Source organism: Aythya fuligula, chromosome 14 (genome assembly GCF_009819795.1).
Source record: "Aythya fuligula isolate bAytFul2 chromosome 14, bAytFul2.pri, whole genome shotgun sequence".
NCBI classification, from domain to species: domain Eukaryota; kingdom Metazoa; phylum Chordata; class Aves; order Anseriformes; family Anatidae; genus Aythya; species Aythya fuligula.
The window spans coordinates 14,493,109-14,511,506 of record NC_045572.1 but is presented as its reverse complement, the minus strand read 5'-3'; the positions used below and the strand labels follow the sequence as shown (position 1 = coordinate 14,511,506).

General features: G+C 50.5%; 1 protein-coding gene across 1 annotated transcript; it reads right to left on the bottom strand.

The window, feature by feature from the left end:
• Positions 1 to 794: 794 nt before the first annotated feature.
• On the bottom strand, positions 795 to 6,133 carry LOC116494904 (leukotriene C4 synthase-like). Its single transcript, XM_032197041.1, has 6 exons — positions 6,063 to 6,133; positions 3,424 to 3,593; positions 2,683 to 2,782; positions 1,844 to 1,914; positions 1,535 to 1,616; positions 795 to 1,219 (listed from the first exon to the last, which is right to left on the bottom strand). The coding sequence occupies exons 2-6, from the start codon at positions 3,479 to 3,481 to the stop codon at positions 1,093 to 1,095; spliced, it is 438 nt and encodes a 145-aa protein (XP_032052932.1). The 5' UTR covers positions 3,482 to 3,593; positions 6,063 to 6,133; the 3' UTR covers positions 795 to 1,092.
• Positions 6,134 to 18,398: the final 12,265 nt, after the last annotated feature.

Genomic DNA, 18,398 nt, shown 5'->3' with positions numbered 1-18,398 from the left:
GTGTAGGATATGTCTATCACTAGGGGAGGGAGGGGAGGAAGGCAGCCTTTAAAACCTGGTTAAGCTGGCAGCACGCTATCGCAGTTGTTTTTGTTCCCTGATGAGAATTCCCCCTGTGATGAGGGCTCTGAGCACTTCTGGTGTTTTCTAAGCTGTGCTGCTAACACGGGGGACCGAGAGGCAAAAGGCTCAGGGCTTCCATCACTGAGCTCCTGTGAAAACCCAGCCCTCCCCATCACAGAGCCCAGAGGGAGACCCCAGCACCGGCCAAAGCACCCAGCAGGGCTGAGTGAATACTTCTGGGCGCCTCAGACCCAAGTCCAGGGGCTCTGCACCACCGAAAACTGTCTTCTCACTACTGGAACCCCTCCTGCAGGGAAACTGAGGCAATAGCAATGAGCCTGAAACGTTCAGCTTTTGTCCTGTGCCACACACGGACCCACAAGGAGCACAGCACAGCAAGCTCAGCGCCTTTTTATTGGCAGTAGCTCCCGCGCACGTTGTTGCTCAGCGATTTTCAAAGTTACATGTGCAGCAGTGGTGAGTCCGCTCCCTCTCCCCCTGGCTCTGCTGCCTTGCAAGCTGCTCGGAGCAGACCATTGGCACGTTTACGGCTGCTCCACTTTATCCCTCACCCCTCGCCCTGCCCCAGCCCACAGGTGGCTCCAGACAAATGCCTTTCCTAGGTGTGGGCTGGCACTGACCCCACAGCGGTGCCTGGGCTGGACGTACCCACAGGGAGAATGGGAACGCCTCGGCATCTGCCCTCCCTGGCTGGGAAGCTGGGGCTGAGATGAGCTCACTTTTCTGTGTCCTGTTTTCCTAAAGTTCTCCTTTTTTCAGGGCGTTGTTTCGGCATCGGTCATGACAGAGTTGCCAGATATTTGCAATTGGCCCAAAGAGCACATGGGGAAAAATACCTCTGGAATAGCTCCGTGGTTCCTGCCAGTACGGGGCAGCAGGGAGGGAGGTGTTTAAAGCTCAGGTGAGGGTGGATTTGCCACCAAGGGCTGTACTCGGTGCAAGCCGTCTGCTATCACATCTGAGAAGCAGCAGGACACGGAGGCGAGGACACAGATGAGGGACGGGGCGTCACACTGCCAGCAGCCGGAGGACGTTCAGCCCCGTGTAGTGAGAGAGGAAGAAATGCAGGAGGCCCAGGGCTGACACCGCCACAAGGATCCAGAGAACCCCAGTGCTGAAGTAGATGGGGGCGAGCCTGGGAGGAACAAAGACCGAGCATCACTGCCCTCGTGTGGGATCACCCCTGGCAGAAAGGCAGCCCTGGATGCCCCCTACCCCTGCTCCTGCCTGGAGGGAGCAAGCACATCCACCCACAGGGTTCAGGCAGCCCCAGCCTCACCCCACACCCGTGTCTGGTGCCCGCCCCGTTCCCGTGCCCACACTGCGCCCAGGGCTGTGGCAGGGCTGACCCTGAAGCAGCCCCGAGGAGTGCTGAGCTCCCCATCTTTCCCGAAGCACACTGTGTTCCCCGGGGGTCCCTGCTTGCTGGAGGCTGTCGGGAGGTGTTTACCTTTCTGAGGACGATGCCCTGTATCCCATAAAGTAGCAGTAGCGGGAGTAGAGATAGAGCAGACCCAGGGCTGCAGCCAGACCTGCAGGTGAGAGAGATCACAGTGACCACCTCCAAAGGCTTTTTAGAGCTACTTCGGTCCCAGCAGATTGCCCAAAGGGGAGGGATAGAGGCTGTGTGTCCTCTGGCTCCACACTCCCAGCAGAGACAGAATTACTGCCTAATTAATTGTTCAGAAAGCGAGCAGGACCTGAGGGCTGAGCCAGCGCTGCTGACCCAGCATCCAGGCAGGTAAGAGGCTATTCTCACCTTGATGGAAGAAGAGTCCAGCCTGCCACAGCAGTGCCACAAAGATGGGAAAATACTCGGAGGAGTTCACCCTAGAGGAAAAGAGGACAGCCATAAACACAGGAAAGGCTTCTTAGTGATGATGTCTCCATAAAAGCCACCAGGCTTGTGCCTTTCCCTGCAGTTCCTGTCCTACCTGTATTCACAAGAATTAAGCAGTGGGAGGATCTGGGTCTCCAGGCCAGTCACTGTTTGCAAGGAACTAAAAGATGCCCAGGTCTGACCATGCACAAAAAGGCTCTGGGAACAGTTGTCTCACCACCACAGCTTAAATCCTGCCATGAAAGCCCAGAAGCCACAACCAAGGTCTGTCCCAGCTGGCTGTGTGTGTGTCCAGGACAATGTGCATTGTGTGCAGACAAGGCCATAGCAGGACGGGAGCAGGAGGGAGCACTTGGCTGTTCAAACTGTCTGTATTTGGGCAATTCCCCTCGCAGCCCCCCTGAGAGCTCTCTGAGAGCTCGTATGTCCCAGCGAGGTGGGTTCAGAGCAGTGGTGAAGCTGCCTCAGGCTTTGACTCTATTTGGTGACAAACAGCCTAAGGCTCAGGCACCAGAAACTTTGCCTTTGCTCTACAGCACAAATTCCTCTGTGGTTTCTATCAGCAGTGGTTGTTGTGTTTAGGACTTACGAGCCAACAAAGTCCCGACACTGACTCTTATACCCCTTAACTGGACCCGGGGGAGGTGGGTGCCAGCCGCAGTGCTGCAGGGCATCCTGAGAACGGAAGGGCAAAGCAGGGGAAGGGCAGTGCTGCAGACACGAGGTCTGCAAAGCACCTTATAAGAGGGGTTTCTTACTGTGCTCGAAAGATCCTCTCGAATTCAGGTGGGCCTGAGATATTTGGAGGAGAAATGCCAAACCTCCGCCTGGCATAGATCACCTGGAGGAAGAAGTAGGCTGCAGTAAAGGAGAGAAGAGTAGCACGGGTCAGTCATCTGAGTGTGCTCAGTGGCAAGGAGGCTGTCAGAGATAGAGGAAAAAGTCCTGCAGCCTCCCCCTGACCTTGCAGCCCTGGAGAGCAAAGCCAGCTGAAAATCCCAGACACCTTTCAGACAAGAAAAAGGGAATGAGACAGGGCAACAGTGAAGCAAGGAGTGTGCAGTCATGTACAACCAGTGGCAATCTGGTTTCTCTCTGGCACGATTAACATATCATCTATTATCTGTACAAATAGTTGTGCAGTTCAGAACACATTGTTGCTGCCTTTTTTTTTTTTTCCTAGACCTTTATTTCTTTCCCCTTCTAAATAGCCGAGCAGGGAGGGAACTGACACCACAGATAAGCCAGCCAGATGCTGAAATAAATGGTCACGCAATGTGAAACAATGGTTGAAGGAGATTCTGTGTGCCCCTCTGTGTCCTGCTCTTCCCCCTCTCAGAGCTGCTGTGCTTTTTATGCTATGTTCTGCACCAAACTCTGAAAAGCAGCTGAGTGGCAGTGTGACAGCAGAAGCACAGCATGGAAGTGCAAGGAAATTGGTGGAGGCACAGTAGATTGGCCCAGCAGGTATTTGGGCACGGGTATACAATGCTCCCTACCTTGCTCCAGGACTCCCAGAACTGTCACGGCAGCCAGCAGATGGATCTGATCCAACATATTGATTCTTCCAGGCTGGAAAACCTGATTTCCTGAGCAGGAGCTCCTCTGACCGGGTTCAGTCCTTGCTGATGTGGTGGTCGGCGGTGGCAGCTGGCAGCATAGGCTGGCTCTAATCAAACAGGAGAGATCTGTAGGCAGTGCTTAAAACCAGGAGCTCTCGGGTGGCCCGTTATCATATGCACAGTAGAAGTGTAAAGTGGTGGAGAAAGTTCTAACGGAGAATTTCTGTTCCCACCCTCCCTCTTCCAGGAATCTGAGATGAGGAAGTGAGAAATCCAGCAGAAAGCTTATGGGAGAGATAAGAGAGGGGAAGGGTGATGGTAGGGGGGGGGGGATGGGACAGATCCCAGCAGCCCGGCTGGTTCTTCCCCTGGTATATCTGGTTTCAAAGCTCTCCTAACGCAAGCCAAGGCGCATCCCTCCTGCTGATGCAGCACACGAAGCCCCCACCTGAGCTGACACGTTGGGAACCCCAGGCAGCAGCTCCCAGGCATGTGCCAGGTACAACTCGTGGCACAGGTGTGGAGCCAGATAAAGCCCCCGCACCAAGAACCTGCTGCAGCTGCAGGACAGGACAAGAGCAAACACAGAAGGCACAGGTCTGCCCTGCAGTGTTTTGCTGGATCTGCGGGTGAGACCTGCACTATGGTTCGACACGGGTTTCAGAGCCTGCCCTCACGTTGGGAAGGTTGGGAGTGGGGTATTTAAGCCTCCTGCTCAGTCCTCAGCCAAAATAGCTCTCATGATCCACATCAGAGAGGTCTGGGAGGGTAAAAACCTACACAGTCCATCAGGGTAGAGCAAGAGCCCGGTGTTTTCACATGTGTGTGCCTGGAGCAGCCCGCTCGGCCGGTTCCTGTCCATCAGCACTGCGCTGGCACAGCCGCGCTGCCCAGCCCTGGCTTTGTCTCCTTCCTCTCCGTCACTTGAAGAATTTCCCTTTGGCTCAGGGAACTGAGGGTTAGGACAAAACAATCATTAAACTTCATTGTTACAGAAAACAAGATCAGACTTATGCAAGAGAACTACGTTGTAGTCCGGTGCCCTCGATGGACCTTCTAAGAAACAGCAAAGCGGGGCTGGCTTTTCGCCTCTCTCTGACAGCTAAAGACTCAAAGAGGCTACAACGTGCCCCAACTTATTTCTCCAAATACCAACAGCAGACACCACCATTTTTCAAGCATCGGCTGCAACATTACTTCTTTCATATCAGGACCGATGCTTTTCCACTCCAGCAACTGATTAGAAATACGAGGGCCATGGTGTTTTGTTTCCTCTAGCTTGGCTGTCAGAAAAATAAATAATTTTTCCATGTCAGCTCAGAAAGGGCAAAGGTCTCTCTGTGCTCAGTGCAGTTGGTTTTACCCTCAGTGCCTGGCTGATTACAGCCTGCTAGCAAAAGAAAACACGAAGCACAACAACTGAACAAAAAGCCCTGTGCAGACACCTCGGTCAGACAACAGCGCAGTGTGACCCGAGTCAGACGCATGTAAGGAAGCCTTGGCCAGAAGAAGTTGTGAAGAACCATACAGAGCACTCCCACTCCCCAGATCATCATTAGAAACAAAATATTTCTAGTATAATCTAATACAATCTAAATATATCAAAGGTCAGTAGAAACATGAATGAAACAAGCAGAGAAGTCTCTCCCCTCCTCCCTTGCACAGAAACATGACTTTTCAAGCTGCCTTTACCTCCCGCAGGCCATTGTATTTATCTCACCCCTCTCTGTCACCACCAGAACTCCCTGTATTTTCCATCCTCACTCCAGGCTCACCAGGAGCCAGCACGAGCACCTTCCTCCCGCACTAAATGCCACCCTACAAGGGGACTGTGGGCTGCTGGCACAGCCACCGCATCCCTGGACTGCGCGGGTCAAAAGGGGAAGGGGACGGGGACGGGATGGGATGGGATGGGACGGGACATCACCGCTGTCACCAGCTGCCTGTGATGCCACTGGAATGAGCATAATGCAAGACCTCACCCTCCGAGGCTGGTGATGCTGAATTTCCTCCTAATCAAAGACAAGTCCTGCAATCCCAGGTCCGGGCCGGGTATGGATTTTTGGGGTGGGAGCTGGAGAAACGCTGCCCTTCTCTTCCCGGTCTCCCCTGGCTGTGTGCTGCTCCCCACTGCTCCCCAGGCTGTGTGTACGTGAGCATGGTCCAAAGTCGTCGCACCTCCCCCTGAGTCATCGCTGGAGGCATTTCTCTGAGCCCACGCAAGATGGTGTTGCTCTTGCCACCCCTTCGTGTAGCCCTTAATTCTTTCTGCCTCCTAATTACCACTGTAGGGCTGCACGGTGAGCTGTATTGCAATGCTGATCTGGATTAAAAGTAATCTTGGGAGGAAAAACAAGCAGCACAAAAGGCCTGGGGGAGCTCGCAGCAGCGGCACAGTGTGCAGTACCTATTGCTCCCCGGCAGCAGGGGGGCAAGGAAAAGGCAGCCCAGAGTTTGGAGAAGTTACACGCAGCAGAATCCCCTGGAAATGTGTTTCATGAGCCTGCAAGAGGCCAAGAGCTCTGTTGGTGGAAAAAAAAAACAAACAAACAACATTTTCCTTCCGAGCAACTTACCCTTCAGCTGTGAAGCACTGAGGCTTCTCGTCCTTCCAAATGCATCGTAAAAATATAGCAGTGCTTTCGAACCCCGCTGGCACTCGTGCTTCCTTTCGTTTCTAATGCTTCTGCAGCCACCGAGCACATCCAAACCTGGGACAGCGGAACTGCACGCGGGAGCAGTGAGTGTCTTTGCAGCAGCCACGCAGAAAAAGAGAATTTGGGGTTCAAAAGAATTAAAAGCCAGAGAGAAAAAATAAAAAAATAAAAAATAATAATGGGGGGGGGGGGGGGGTAATTAAAAAAGGTGGATTTTTTTAGTTCAAAAGAATTCAAAGCCACACAGAAATAGAAGATTTTTTTTTGATTCTAAAGAATCAGAGAAGAGCCCCGAGCACCTCGGGCTGCTCAGCTAACCCCTCCCTTGGGCTGGGACAGCGGAGGGGGCAAAAACGCCTTCCTGTGCTCCCGCGGCTGCGGGGAGCTTCCATTGTCTCAGATCAACATGTGTCGAGACTTCCTTTGAGTTCTTGGATTTTGCAGCTGCAAAAGGAAGGGCAGGCATGAAGAAAAATGTGGCAAGAAGACAGCAACTCATTATTTCATCACTTGTTAACAAGCTCTGCCATTCCTAAGAAACAGGGACAGCTGCAGATTTCTGCTCTGCGCTTCCCACCGGGGCTCCCGGGAAGGTGCAGGCTGGCTCCGACCTCCTGGGCATTTTGACATGCATCCAGGCCCTGGCATTTCACAATAACCTTGAAAACTTTGCAAGAAGTGGCAAGAAGCAGCTTCCTAAAATGCGGAGCTGTACAGAGGCTCCTCTTTTCACAGAGCGAGGCGGCAGACGGTTGGTTTTGCCAGCGACGTTCAGGCTGACATCCTGCGAAGTGTCGCTCAGCATACAAACTGGGTAGATATTGGAGAAGCAGGATAGCCCGTTGAGCTGGACTGATTTTGGCTGTAATTCCTGAGATTTCTGGGTCTGTGCCATATCAAAGAGGTCACACAAACATTATCAGGTAATCGGTTAACGTAGAAGTTTTAAGGGCCAAATCTTCTCTGGGCTGCTTCAACCTTTGGCCCTACTGGCAGTGGTTTTCATCTCAGCAGAGATAAAATGCTTCAGCAGCGACGGTGGGAAGCCTCCCTTTAAAGCCTTTGGGAAACTGTGTAAATAAGTGTATGATTCTCGTTCAGTCAGGGATAATTTGGAGGCATTTTTTATAGCTTTCTTCTAAAGGAGGCTGATGACCTTTATCTATGCGCGTATTAAATCTGTCTAGAGGGCATGTTAGTATAAAAGCAGTGCCAAGATGCTACCCTTGCTTAGTCATCATCAAAAGCATCAATACATGCAAATATGTAATAACTCCTCTTCTACGGCCAACATCTGTTAAAACTATTAAAACACGCAAGTTCAACCCCTCTCCTGTCCTGCCTTGTCTCATACTATTGTCACGTGGAGCAAGCAACTCCTTTCCGAGTATTTTGCCAATTTTCCTACTCCCTTTTCAGCAGAATGTCAGAAATAGCACATAAATAAAAAAGAACAACACCACAAAGGCAACTGTGCTTCTGGCCAGAGCGAGCAAGAATGAATTTCTGGCGTGATAAGTGCATATGGCAGGAAGAGGGATGATTCTGCCTTGCGGAGGGACAAACAAGCCTTTCAAGTACCTTTGGCAGCTCTGATGTTAACACACACTTACTGTTATCCTATAATGATGAGGAGAAAAAAAAATGACAAGGCTAAAGCCACATAAAAATGCATCAAAGGGCACAAAGCGGCGGTGGAGAGCGGCTCGCCTTTCCTGGATTACAGGGGTGAAGAAACAGAGCTCCCTCGCTGCCCTGTCCCATTTGGGCCAGGAAGGGAGTGCTGGCAGCGCTGCCCGGTTTTGAGATGGAGCCAGGGGAGTGGTAAGGGGCTGAGTGAGGGCAGCTCTCTGGGGGTGCTCTTTAGGAAGGAGCTGGTGTTTCTGATGGGTCTCCTGCAGAGGAGAGGCCCCGGGCTTGCCAGGCACGGGGAAAGAGCCAGGGGAGTTTGCCCAGACTGGGGAGGTGATGCTGGGATGCAGCCACCAGGAGGGCAGTGGTCACTGTGCCCTTACGGGGGCTTTTCACACCAGATCCTGTCCCGCAGGGGGAAGGAAGAGTTCCTGGGGGCAGCAGAGGCGTGATGTGGGTGGGATGGATGGATGTTTCGCAGGAAGAAAAGTGCTGCAGATGGCAGCAGGGCTCATGCCCTGCCGAGATGCGCTGAGCGATGTCCCCCAGGGGGACACCAGCCTGGGCTGCCCAAACTGCTGGGGCTGAGGAATGCGGCTGCTGTCCCTTCCCTACTCCCAAGGGAGGCTCTGGACACAGCCGCTGTCCATGAATGCCGCTGGCGCGGGATCAGGGAGCCAGCAGCAGTCAAACATCACGAGGGCAAGAGGCAGCCGGGAGGGGCTGAGGTTCTGGTTACCAGCTGTGACTTCTCCTTGCCTTTGTTCAGCTGAGCCTGGCAAGGAGGCCGAGGTGACCTTGCAAAGCTGGGCAGGGGCAATCCTGGGAGGTGCCAGAGACCAACCTGGGCATCGCTTTTCCTCCCAGTGCTGGCCGGTCCCACCTCCGAGCCACGTTGTCCTCTCCAGCTGTGGGGCGCTGGCTGTAAGCGAGGAGATCGTGCTCTTCCCGGAGGCCTTAGAAGCAGCTGACAATTGTGTCAGGCACAGGGAGCTTTCACAAAAGGCCAGAGGCTGTCCCCCAGCAGTGACCGATCACACATGGGGACAAAAGAATAGCTTTAAAAACAGCTGGGTTTATTTTTAGGGTGTGAAATGGCCGCACGATGCGATTGACTAAAAGAATAGAACAACCAGAAGCAGCACTAAACACCAAACTTGCTTGCACACCCTTGCTTTTAACCACTGGGAGGCTGAACAGCAGTGACAGTGGTGTTGCTGACGGCGATCCACCTTCCTGCACCCGAGTGTGGGATGGACGGATGGTGTCTCACCGCTCTGATAAGAGGGCTCTGATAAGAGGGCAGTTCCTCGAGCTCCTGATCGCAGCTGCACCCCGCAGCTCCACTGGGGAAAAGGAAAGGGAAACAGCATGCAGTAATTTGAAGATTTCTTGTTGCTCTCACACAAGAAGCATCCCCCTGCCTCCAGTTCCCTGGTGTGGCGTGCACAGCCTTTGTCACGGCGCTGCGGGGCCTGGGCAGGCAGAAGCAGAGTGCCCGGCCCTGTGCCCTCCCAGCCACCACCTCCGAGACCTCTGTGCTTTCTTCTGGGTCTGGCATGGAGCTGAACACACACAGGAGCTTGGACTTTTGTTCTGGAAAGTTCTGGCGTTATCACTGCTCATCGCAGTTCCACATCGCAGCATGGTCCCATAGGGCCTGCACAGACCCCAGCTGATGCCACGTCCCGTACGGTTTAGTGATGACATGTAACAGCTTGCTTGCTTCATTCCTTGTCTTGATCTTCTCATCCTGAATGCACCCCTTAAAGTTTTGGCTGTTGCTGTAGTTTTGCAAATACCAAAGAATAATTTGCCCTGCCCTCTGCACAGGCAAAAGGTTTCCGTAACCCGTGTGACAGCTAAGCTCTTGGCAGCAGGAATCACAGCACTAGAAATTAAAAAGAAAAGTAGATTATACAAGAAAGGGATCTAAGTGAACTCAATCCCACATTCCTGAAATTGCCCAAGAGGAGCAATGGTTTCTTAGAATCTGTTTTAAAGATCTTCACTAAGTCACAAACCGCGGAAAAAGACTGAGCATCAACCTGTAGGACTGCTCATTATGCTCAGATGCTAATGTAATCCAATGTTATAAGGACATTGCCTGGGCAAAGGCGACCAAATAGGGTTTTAATTCACTGTCATCCCCAACCCAGTGATTTTTTGCAGTCAGGGCTACAAGTGAGAGCTGTTATGAAGCAACCAGAGAGTTTCTGGGTCTGGCTGCAGCCCACCACGTGGGTAAAATCCCCCCTGAGCACTGGAAGTGGGTGAGAGAATGAAGACTTCAGCATGAGCCTCCACTTGGAGAAGCTGTAGGAGGCCAGGCTCTTGTCTGCTTTTTGGCGATCTGGGCCAGTAAATCACAGCGCACAAATCTGTTGGCCGTGGTTGGGCAGCTTTGCCTAAAATCAGCTTTGTTCCTCCCAAAATGGCTATAAATCAGTCAGAGTTGCCTTTCCACAGGGTAGAGCGTGGATGCCCACCTGCAAGGACACTTATTGCATGCCTGCTTTAAGGAGCAGTCGCCTGTCACATGAAGAAATGCCAACAGAGAACGCTGCAAGGAAAAGGCTTGTATTTAGTCTGGTGAATAACAGGATGGATGTCAACCTGCCAATAAGGTCCTCACGGAGTTATCCCTAGTCGAAGGGGGTTTTGTTGGAAGTTTTATTAGGACACTACTACTTTGTCTAGTTTTTAACTTCTGTCAGAGAAGGAAGTGGCTCCTCAAGAATATAGAGTCCAGTCTGTTGGTACAGGACTTACCAGGGGACCACTGTTTGGGTTTTTACTAAAGCAGACAGGAAAATCCCCTCCTCTAATTTATATGAGGTTCCATGTCTACAACAGATTAACATGGACAGCTGTTATCTGCAGAACACTTATTTTTTTCTCCAGTGAAAATGAGTTCAAATTCCTCTCAAAGTCCTCTAATGATCAACCCTTTTAGTATTTAATATTTCATTTCCTAGAGACCTTCTTAACTCTAAATACAGGGTTATACATATATATACATATAGGTTTTTATTACCTATGTTTTTATTACATATAGATTTTTAATTATACATACAGATACAGATCTTTCATATATTTGTACATGTATATATAAAATCTACGAAGATCTGTAAAACAGACGCTGATTTAGCAATCAGCTGAAAAATAAGAAAACAGAAAAGCCTGCATTTAATACAGAGATTTTGCTGAGTTTGTGTCACACCTACATCTTTACATATGAAAAGGAAGGAGGATCTGTTTGACTTTCTTTGCTGCCTTGTAAAATACTACCAGAAAAACAAACAAACAAACAAACAAAAAAACCTCCACTGAGAATCTGTTTAGGATAGCAGAAAGCCTGCAGCTCAGCCTGCTTCTAACTTGGATTGGGGTTGTTCAGAAGGAACAAGAGGAAGAACCCTTATCACTGAGCTGATGGACAGATTAAAAGTGGACCTGTTCATGGGACGAAGTGTCATACTGAAATGTCCCAAGATAACAAAGGAAGCCAAGGATGTGTTTTCAGAAAGTCAGTCAGTAACTGATTCAAGTTCCACACACAGATGCTTGCAAAAAAGGAGAGCCTAATAGAGAAAACACTTAGAATAAATAAAAGGAATAAACGGGAAATGCAAAAGCATAAGAGTGAGTTTATCTGACATAAACTGATTGTTATAATCCACAGTTTCTAAGAAAGCAGCAAGGGAGGCAGGTCAGCTGCAAGCCTATTCCTCCTGGCATGGCTAACATGCTCTGAAAGAATTCAAGCTCTTACCTAGCCTGGTTTCTTGCTGGAAAACTAAACCACTGTGCTTCTGATGCTGGAATCTGTTTGAGAACAGCACCATTCCCTGAGGCATAGTTGATATTTTTAATACAGTCTTAATACCTCTCTTCATTCCTCCTCATTCTTAAGTTTCCATTGAGCTTAGTAGCAGCTTGCCTTTATAATTTGATCTATTTCTTTCAGTTATAATACTCAGCCCATGATTAATTCAAGTCTTGAGTGATAAGATCTAACTCCAAGCTATTTGACTTGAAAAAGAGAGCAGAGGTTGTCATGGTTCACTCGTGTAACCTTAACCATCTCTCGCAGCCTTGTGCCAAGCAGACATCTTCTGAGTGCCTCCAGACTGTCTTCATTTCCCTATCAGCCAATGCACCGAAGGAGGCCTCTCATTCTCTAATTTCTGTGTACTTTTCTAATAGCCAGCCAGTGCTGAAATAAATCCCCACCTCCACACCCTCATGGGTTTCTATGTGAGAAAGCTTCTGCGTCTTCCAAGTCTGCAGAGAATACTACAGGGTTTGTTTCGATGCACACCACTGCCGTGCTGCTTTTAAATCCATGACTCACCCTTTTCCCTGAAATGATATCAGAACAGCCATGATACATTTAGGATTTTTTTAACAACTGCCAGCTCCTGAATGTGCTTTGCTGAAGGCAGGAGCTGTTCTGCCCGCAGGAGGACAGCAAAGGACCATGAGGAGGGGACACCCCCAGGGCCGTTCTCATCGCTCTGCTTCCTTGAACCAGCAGAGAGCTGGGGGACCCCAGGCCCTTGCTTACATCTTCTTTGTTCACACATTGCTTTAAAAAAGGCTCTTTGATTTCTGAAATATCAGTAAGCATCTTTTCCTTTCATTCCCTCATCATTTATACGGCAGCGGCAGCAAGATCCACGCCCTGTAGGTAAACCTGGAGGAACAGCTCTGCCTCAGGCCTAACCCTGGAGGAAAGGCTCTGCTGTTCCCTCGGCCTGAGCCCGTATGGACAGAAATGTTCGGTGCCAACACAGTCACCCTTGTGACATTGGCCAACATGTTCAGGGACACCTTGGGCCTACACTGGGAGCCCCCAGGGGCACTCACTGCCAGAAAAATGCAGACAGACCACAAGGTGAGACCCTATGAGGTCTCCACCTCACACAAGTTCACTTTGCTCCTTCCAGCTGTCAGAGGACATCAGGCAGGGACTGCCTCCAGACGCAGCAGCTTATCCTTCCCTAGGAGACTAATATCACACACAAAAGCAGCAGCAAATCCTATAAAGCCTTCACTCCTGGCTGCTTTGCTCCCGGCAACCCAGGCTGAAAACCCTCTCGTTGCTCCTGCCCTAAGGAAAAAGGAAATGCACCGGGGCACGGCACTCGTCGCGTCGGGGACGTGTTGCATCCTTGGAGGCAGAGCTGGACCCTTGGGAACACAGGGGCCGTTATTCTCCATCCTATTTTCTGGCACAGAAAGGAGCCTTTTGGGGCCGAAACCACGGGGAATTTGAGTGATGCTCTGCAGGGAGGTGACGCCAGGGAGGTGCGAGGCTGAGCCCCTAGCGCTCGCCCTGCCGAAATGCCGGGCTCGGAGGGAAGGGGATGGGCGAGGTGGATGCATTTTTGCCACCAGAAGGCACTGGGGAGCTGCAAATGCTTGCACGGAGCCTTAACGCCGTGCCTGGTGCTGCCTTTCGCCTTCAGCCCCTCTGCGGCCCTAAAGGAAAGCACAGGGGACTGCAGCTCACCAAGAGAGCCGTGTTATCATTTTCCTTGGAAAAATATGTGAATCAGCTTTTTTTTTTTTTTTTTTTTTTTTTTTTTCTGAGTAACAGCGATACGAGGCAGGGAAATAACACCACCAGACTGGGAGGCTGGGATCATCTCCAGGCTCTGAGCTGCACCAGGAGCCACGGGGCACGACAGCGGTGGTGCGGTTTTTGGGGTGCTGCCCTGCCTGCAATGGGAACCCTGCCTGGGCAAACATGAGCGGGGTTCTGCCTGCTCCTTGGGGCTGAAAGGGAACACCCTGACAGAGGAACACGGTGCCAGAACCGCTGATGGCTCAGGGAGGTGGGACGAGCCCTGCAAAGGCAGCAGGGCCAAGCAGCGCTGGCTGGGCCGTGGAAGGTGCAGGGACCAGAGCTGATGGGGACTCCAGCTTCTGGCGATTTTGTGAGGTTAGTGAGCAGCTGGCGGCAGGAAATGGCTCTTAAGAAGCTTCCATGCGTAGGGAAATATTTCCACCTGGTTACCAGCCAATTTAAGTTCTGACAGAGAAATGGATGTAAATCCTCAGCGCGCACAGACGTAGCTGGCACCTTCCTGGGGTGAGCACATGCATGGACCCCCCCCAAGCCACGATTCTCCACCACCATTGTTATTTTTGGAAGGTGCAAAGTCACTCTGCCTTGCAGCTCGGTGACACATGGTAAAAACGCTTCATGCAGTAAGTGCGTGAGGTCCTCGCTGGCTGCTTGCAGCTGCCATGGCCACAGTGCAGCTGGGCTGTCACCGTCCCTACGGGCACGTGCTTGTCCTCACATCTCTGGGGGACGAGCTGCTCCTAGGAAGACTTCACCTGCAAGGGCTGATTCTCAGAAGCAAGTTCCTCCTGCACATTGCAGGTTTACAGAGCTTTTGATGGTTATTTAAGGGGTTGCCAAGCTCACCTGTCCACCTGGGCCATGCACCAGAAGGTGTTGCTCCATAGCAAGTGCAGCTGCATCCATCCCACCTCAGCCGTTCTGATTCATAGTCAAGCACTTCAGCACACACCTACACCTTCATCAGCAATTAAACTGGCTGTTAGAGATTCAGTTTCACAAGCTGTTCAGGTGTACCTCCATCCGTGTGCTCATATAAAGGACAACCTGCTAATGCTGCTGAAATCAAACCTCGCGTTTTTTTGTGTTTTGTTTTCTGCTGGGGCAGGTGCCCAGCTCCAGCCACGGAGCAGCCATGTGAGCACGGAGGAGGAAGTGACACAGAGAGTGACATGTGGGTAACACAAAGAGAAACGGGCTCAGCATGAAACCACATGCGAGATTTAAGTGAAAACAGTGAGGAAGTCAAGCATAGAAAAATAAGGGTCAGAAGCCAGCGAACAGAGTAGGAGCCACACCTCGGTTTGTCTTCCCTAAATGGACGGTCAGGTTTTTTGGTCAGACTGGGACAAAAACCCCCAAAATGACTGAAATATCTGCCTCTTGCCATCCGGCTCCTTCGGCTCCAGGAGCCAGTCGTTGCAAGCGGGAGAGTGGCAGCTCCGCAGAGGTCACTGAGTTACGTGCTGCTAATTCTCTGTTTATTGACCTCAGCGAGGCAGGATTAGTGCAGGCCAGCAGCGCGAGGTGCTGTTTGCAGGCACGCCAGGAATGTGGCTGCTCTAGCGTCATTTCTGCTGGGTTTTGAAGAGGATGAGGAAGGGAAGGCAGGGAGCTGCTGTGGGGCAGCAGACATCAGCTGCAGGGAACGTATGGAGCTGCCGAGCAGCTCTGGGAGAGCGGCTTTTGGCACCCACAGTCAGTCCTGGCTGCTTTGGAAAGTGTGAGCTAAAGCAGAAGGACTGTATCACCGTGGCGTTGTCTTGTGGCCTTGTTCCTAACAGGGACAGCCCCAGTGCCTCCCTGCGCCTGGTTCCCAGGGAGCTGCGTGCAGGGATCGTTGTGGCCTCTGTGAAAAGCTCTGGGCATTGCTGATGCACCCAGGGCCCCGAGGTGGCAGCCTGCTGGTACCACTGCAGTGTTTGCACCTGAAGGGCAGACAGAGCTTCCCTAGAGAGGGAATAACAGCACAACCCTGAGTGCACCAGAAGATGCCTGAAGTCCAGCTCCTGCTGCCTGTGTCGCAGGAATGCTCAGAGAAAACTGCCTTGAGTGTGAGACCCTCAGGGAGAGCACAGACCTGAGGACATTTGAGGCTACTCTCAAGCAAATCTTTATCTGTTCTCTGAAAGATCTGGCAGAAAATGGCCTAGCCAGGATCAAACTGTGACCAGCAAGCTGGTGCAATGCCTACAGGAGCTACCAAGCCTCTATACAACCCAAGAAAACCATCAGGATTTCATTACCTATGTCCAGACCAAACTTGCACCTATTGCTTTGTCTTGCATAATTCTGAGCTTCTGGGTCCCAGAAGTTTTCTGTAAAGTTCTCGTTCCCAAGGGCACTTCCTAGCTCCTTCACTTACTCTACCAGATGGATAGTTTATCATCTTGCACTTGATCACTTTGCCTCCCTGTCTCCTGCCATCCATCTCCTCATGCTCTGGTTCTGGTTCTCCAGTGCTTCTTCCTTTTGCTGTTTATCCTCCTTCCCTTGTTACTATTAATTCATGACGTTTCTTACACTCACATTTATTACCTTTGAAAGTGGCAGGACTTTATTTATTTATTTATTTATTTTCCTGTAGACACTTGGGCCGCTTTGTTTTGCTAATATCAGTGTATCTTTCCTGGTCTCCTGCTCAGGAGTGGTCTCCAGAGATATCACTGTAAAGAAATGTTTTCCATGAAAAGTGTAACAGAGCACATGGACATTGCCCCGTACTGAGATGTGAGCTTGTCTTCCCTCCCACAGTTCAAAGTTTGAAAGAGCAAAAGTCAGTGTTCTCCCGCTGGTCATCTGCCTTTACTGCCTGCTATCTGCCAGCATAGTGTCATTGATGTCCTGCAGCCCTGACCTGCCTGATTTTCCACTCACTTCTTGCCAGTTTTCCAGAGGAGAATGAGATCTGAAAAGATCTCCAGCTAATGCTTGAAATGCAAGGAGAGTGCTAGCGATGTGGCAATGCCTTGGAGGGATTAAGGAAGCAGGAATTCTTCAGAGATTGAGGTTAGAGGGAATTAAGAATAGAAAGTACCAGCTGAAAGTGCAGCAGGTTTCTCTGTCTGGTAACAGTCAGGAAAAGAAACATTCCCCAAAATACAATTATTCAAAGCCATGGTTTGCTCATAAACCGAAGATTCCTGTCACCTCTGAGTTCTTCCTATTCTGGATTGAGAACTTCAGGCTTTTCCAGCCTCGCCACACTGCCCTTTTTCTGCCTTTCAGAATTTCCTTCTAAACTCAGAGAGCAGCACAGCATGCTCCCCAAGCGTGTATTAGTGGCAACTGGTAAATCTGTGGCAAAGCTTGAACAAACCTAAATGGTTTTCCTTGACAATGTCCTGTTTGTGGTGCAGTGTCTGCCATCCCCCTTTCTTTTATCGCCCCTGCCCTGGCACTCCATAGTCTGGTCTAAAAATACCACCTGCTCGGCTGCCAAAGCACTTAAATCTCTGTGCGTGGTTCTTCTGTTCCTTTCATCTCTTTATTTTTTTTTCCCCTTGATTATTTATCTGTCTTGCATTGATTTTGTATTCCTTTCATATATAAGTTCAAACATCTTGAAAATCACACTGCAGGGTACACTTTCAGCCGCTTGTTTCTTTTCTTTTTACTCTTCTTTTTCTTTTCTTTTTAAATTTAGGACTGTTCTTTTCCCCTGAATGACAAAGCAGCACAGGCAGGAATGGGTTTCACGGCTGCCTGCCTGTGCCATGATTCAGCAGGTTGTAAAAGGAAGGAATGTCTTCTTTTTTTGGGAGAGGGTGGGGGAGAATGAAAAAGCTTGTGTGACAGGCGTGTGTGCGACTGAATTTGACTTCCTGGTGCTTGTGTGTTCAGAGCGTTGCATTTTGCTATCCTGCGAGTTACCCAGAAGTTAATAACCTGTTTCAAAAGAGGGACTTGAAAGATGCTTGGTGCAAAACTGGACTTTACCTAGACTGAGGAGGAAGCCTGCTGAATTATATTTCATTATTACTCTTTAGAGTATTCCTCTGTGGTGTTTTTAGTTTCTTATTTAAGCCACTTGGTATCTCACATGCTGCCTGTTGTTTGTGGCCATTTCCCTGCATGTCTCACTGTATCTTGTGTTTGGTCTCTGAGTGTAGCTCAGTCAACACAGAGGTTTAGGAGCCAGCTTGGTGGCTTTCTGGAAAAAATGTGAGCACTGGATTCCAAACTTCAGTGTAAACAGGGCTTTGCTGATTTCATTTATGCTGAGCCTTATTTCTGAGCGCTGGGCCCCTGCTTGCATTGTCCTAACGCGGTGGAATTTTCTCTGTGGGGAGACTTATATTGCTGACTCACTGCATCAACTCAAAACAGATTTATGTTTACAAAGAAAACCCCTCTTCTTCCCGCCCCTCCTAGCAGCACTGAACGTGGCGTTGCTGTAGAAGACCTCGTACCTGCTGGAGCAGGCTGCAGCCCACAGACCACACAGGGGCTCACTTTAAGCTAGGTAGAGCAGATACAGCCTCCAACATAACTTTTATCACCTGAAGCAGGTCAGGTGGAACTTAAAAGCGGAATTACTGAGAGGGCGGCAGGAGCCTGCACTCATCATAGGGCCTTATTCTTTGCCATCCCACACTGCCCTAAGGGAACAGGTTGCTGCTCAGGTTCAGCCCCTCTGGCGATCCTTTTTGTGGTCCTGCAGCCACCTCCTCTTGCCTTCCCTCCTGTCACCGCAGCAGGGACCGTTACTTCTGCATTCCCCACATTTCCGTCCTTGTTAGGCCCTACAAACGCAGAATTTTTACACAGCCCTTCAGAAACACATTTATTTTGGAAGCGTGGCATTGCCTAAGGCTCCTGGCGCTACACAACGCCTCCCAGCCCCAGGCTGGGTGGCACCCCCCAATGCCTGAGTATGGGCTGCATCTCGTGATGTTCATAAATCCTGTTTTTGTCATGTTTCTGATTCCTAGTTTTGTGATGTTCCTGTTTTTGTGCTGTTCCTGATTTTGTGGTGTTCCCAGCTCCTCATTTGGTGACATTCCTAATTCCTAATTTTGTGACGT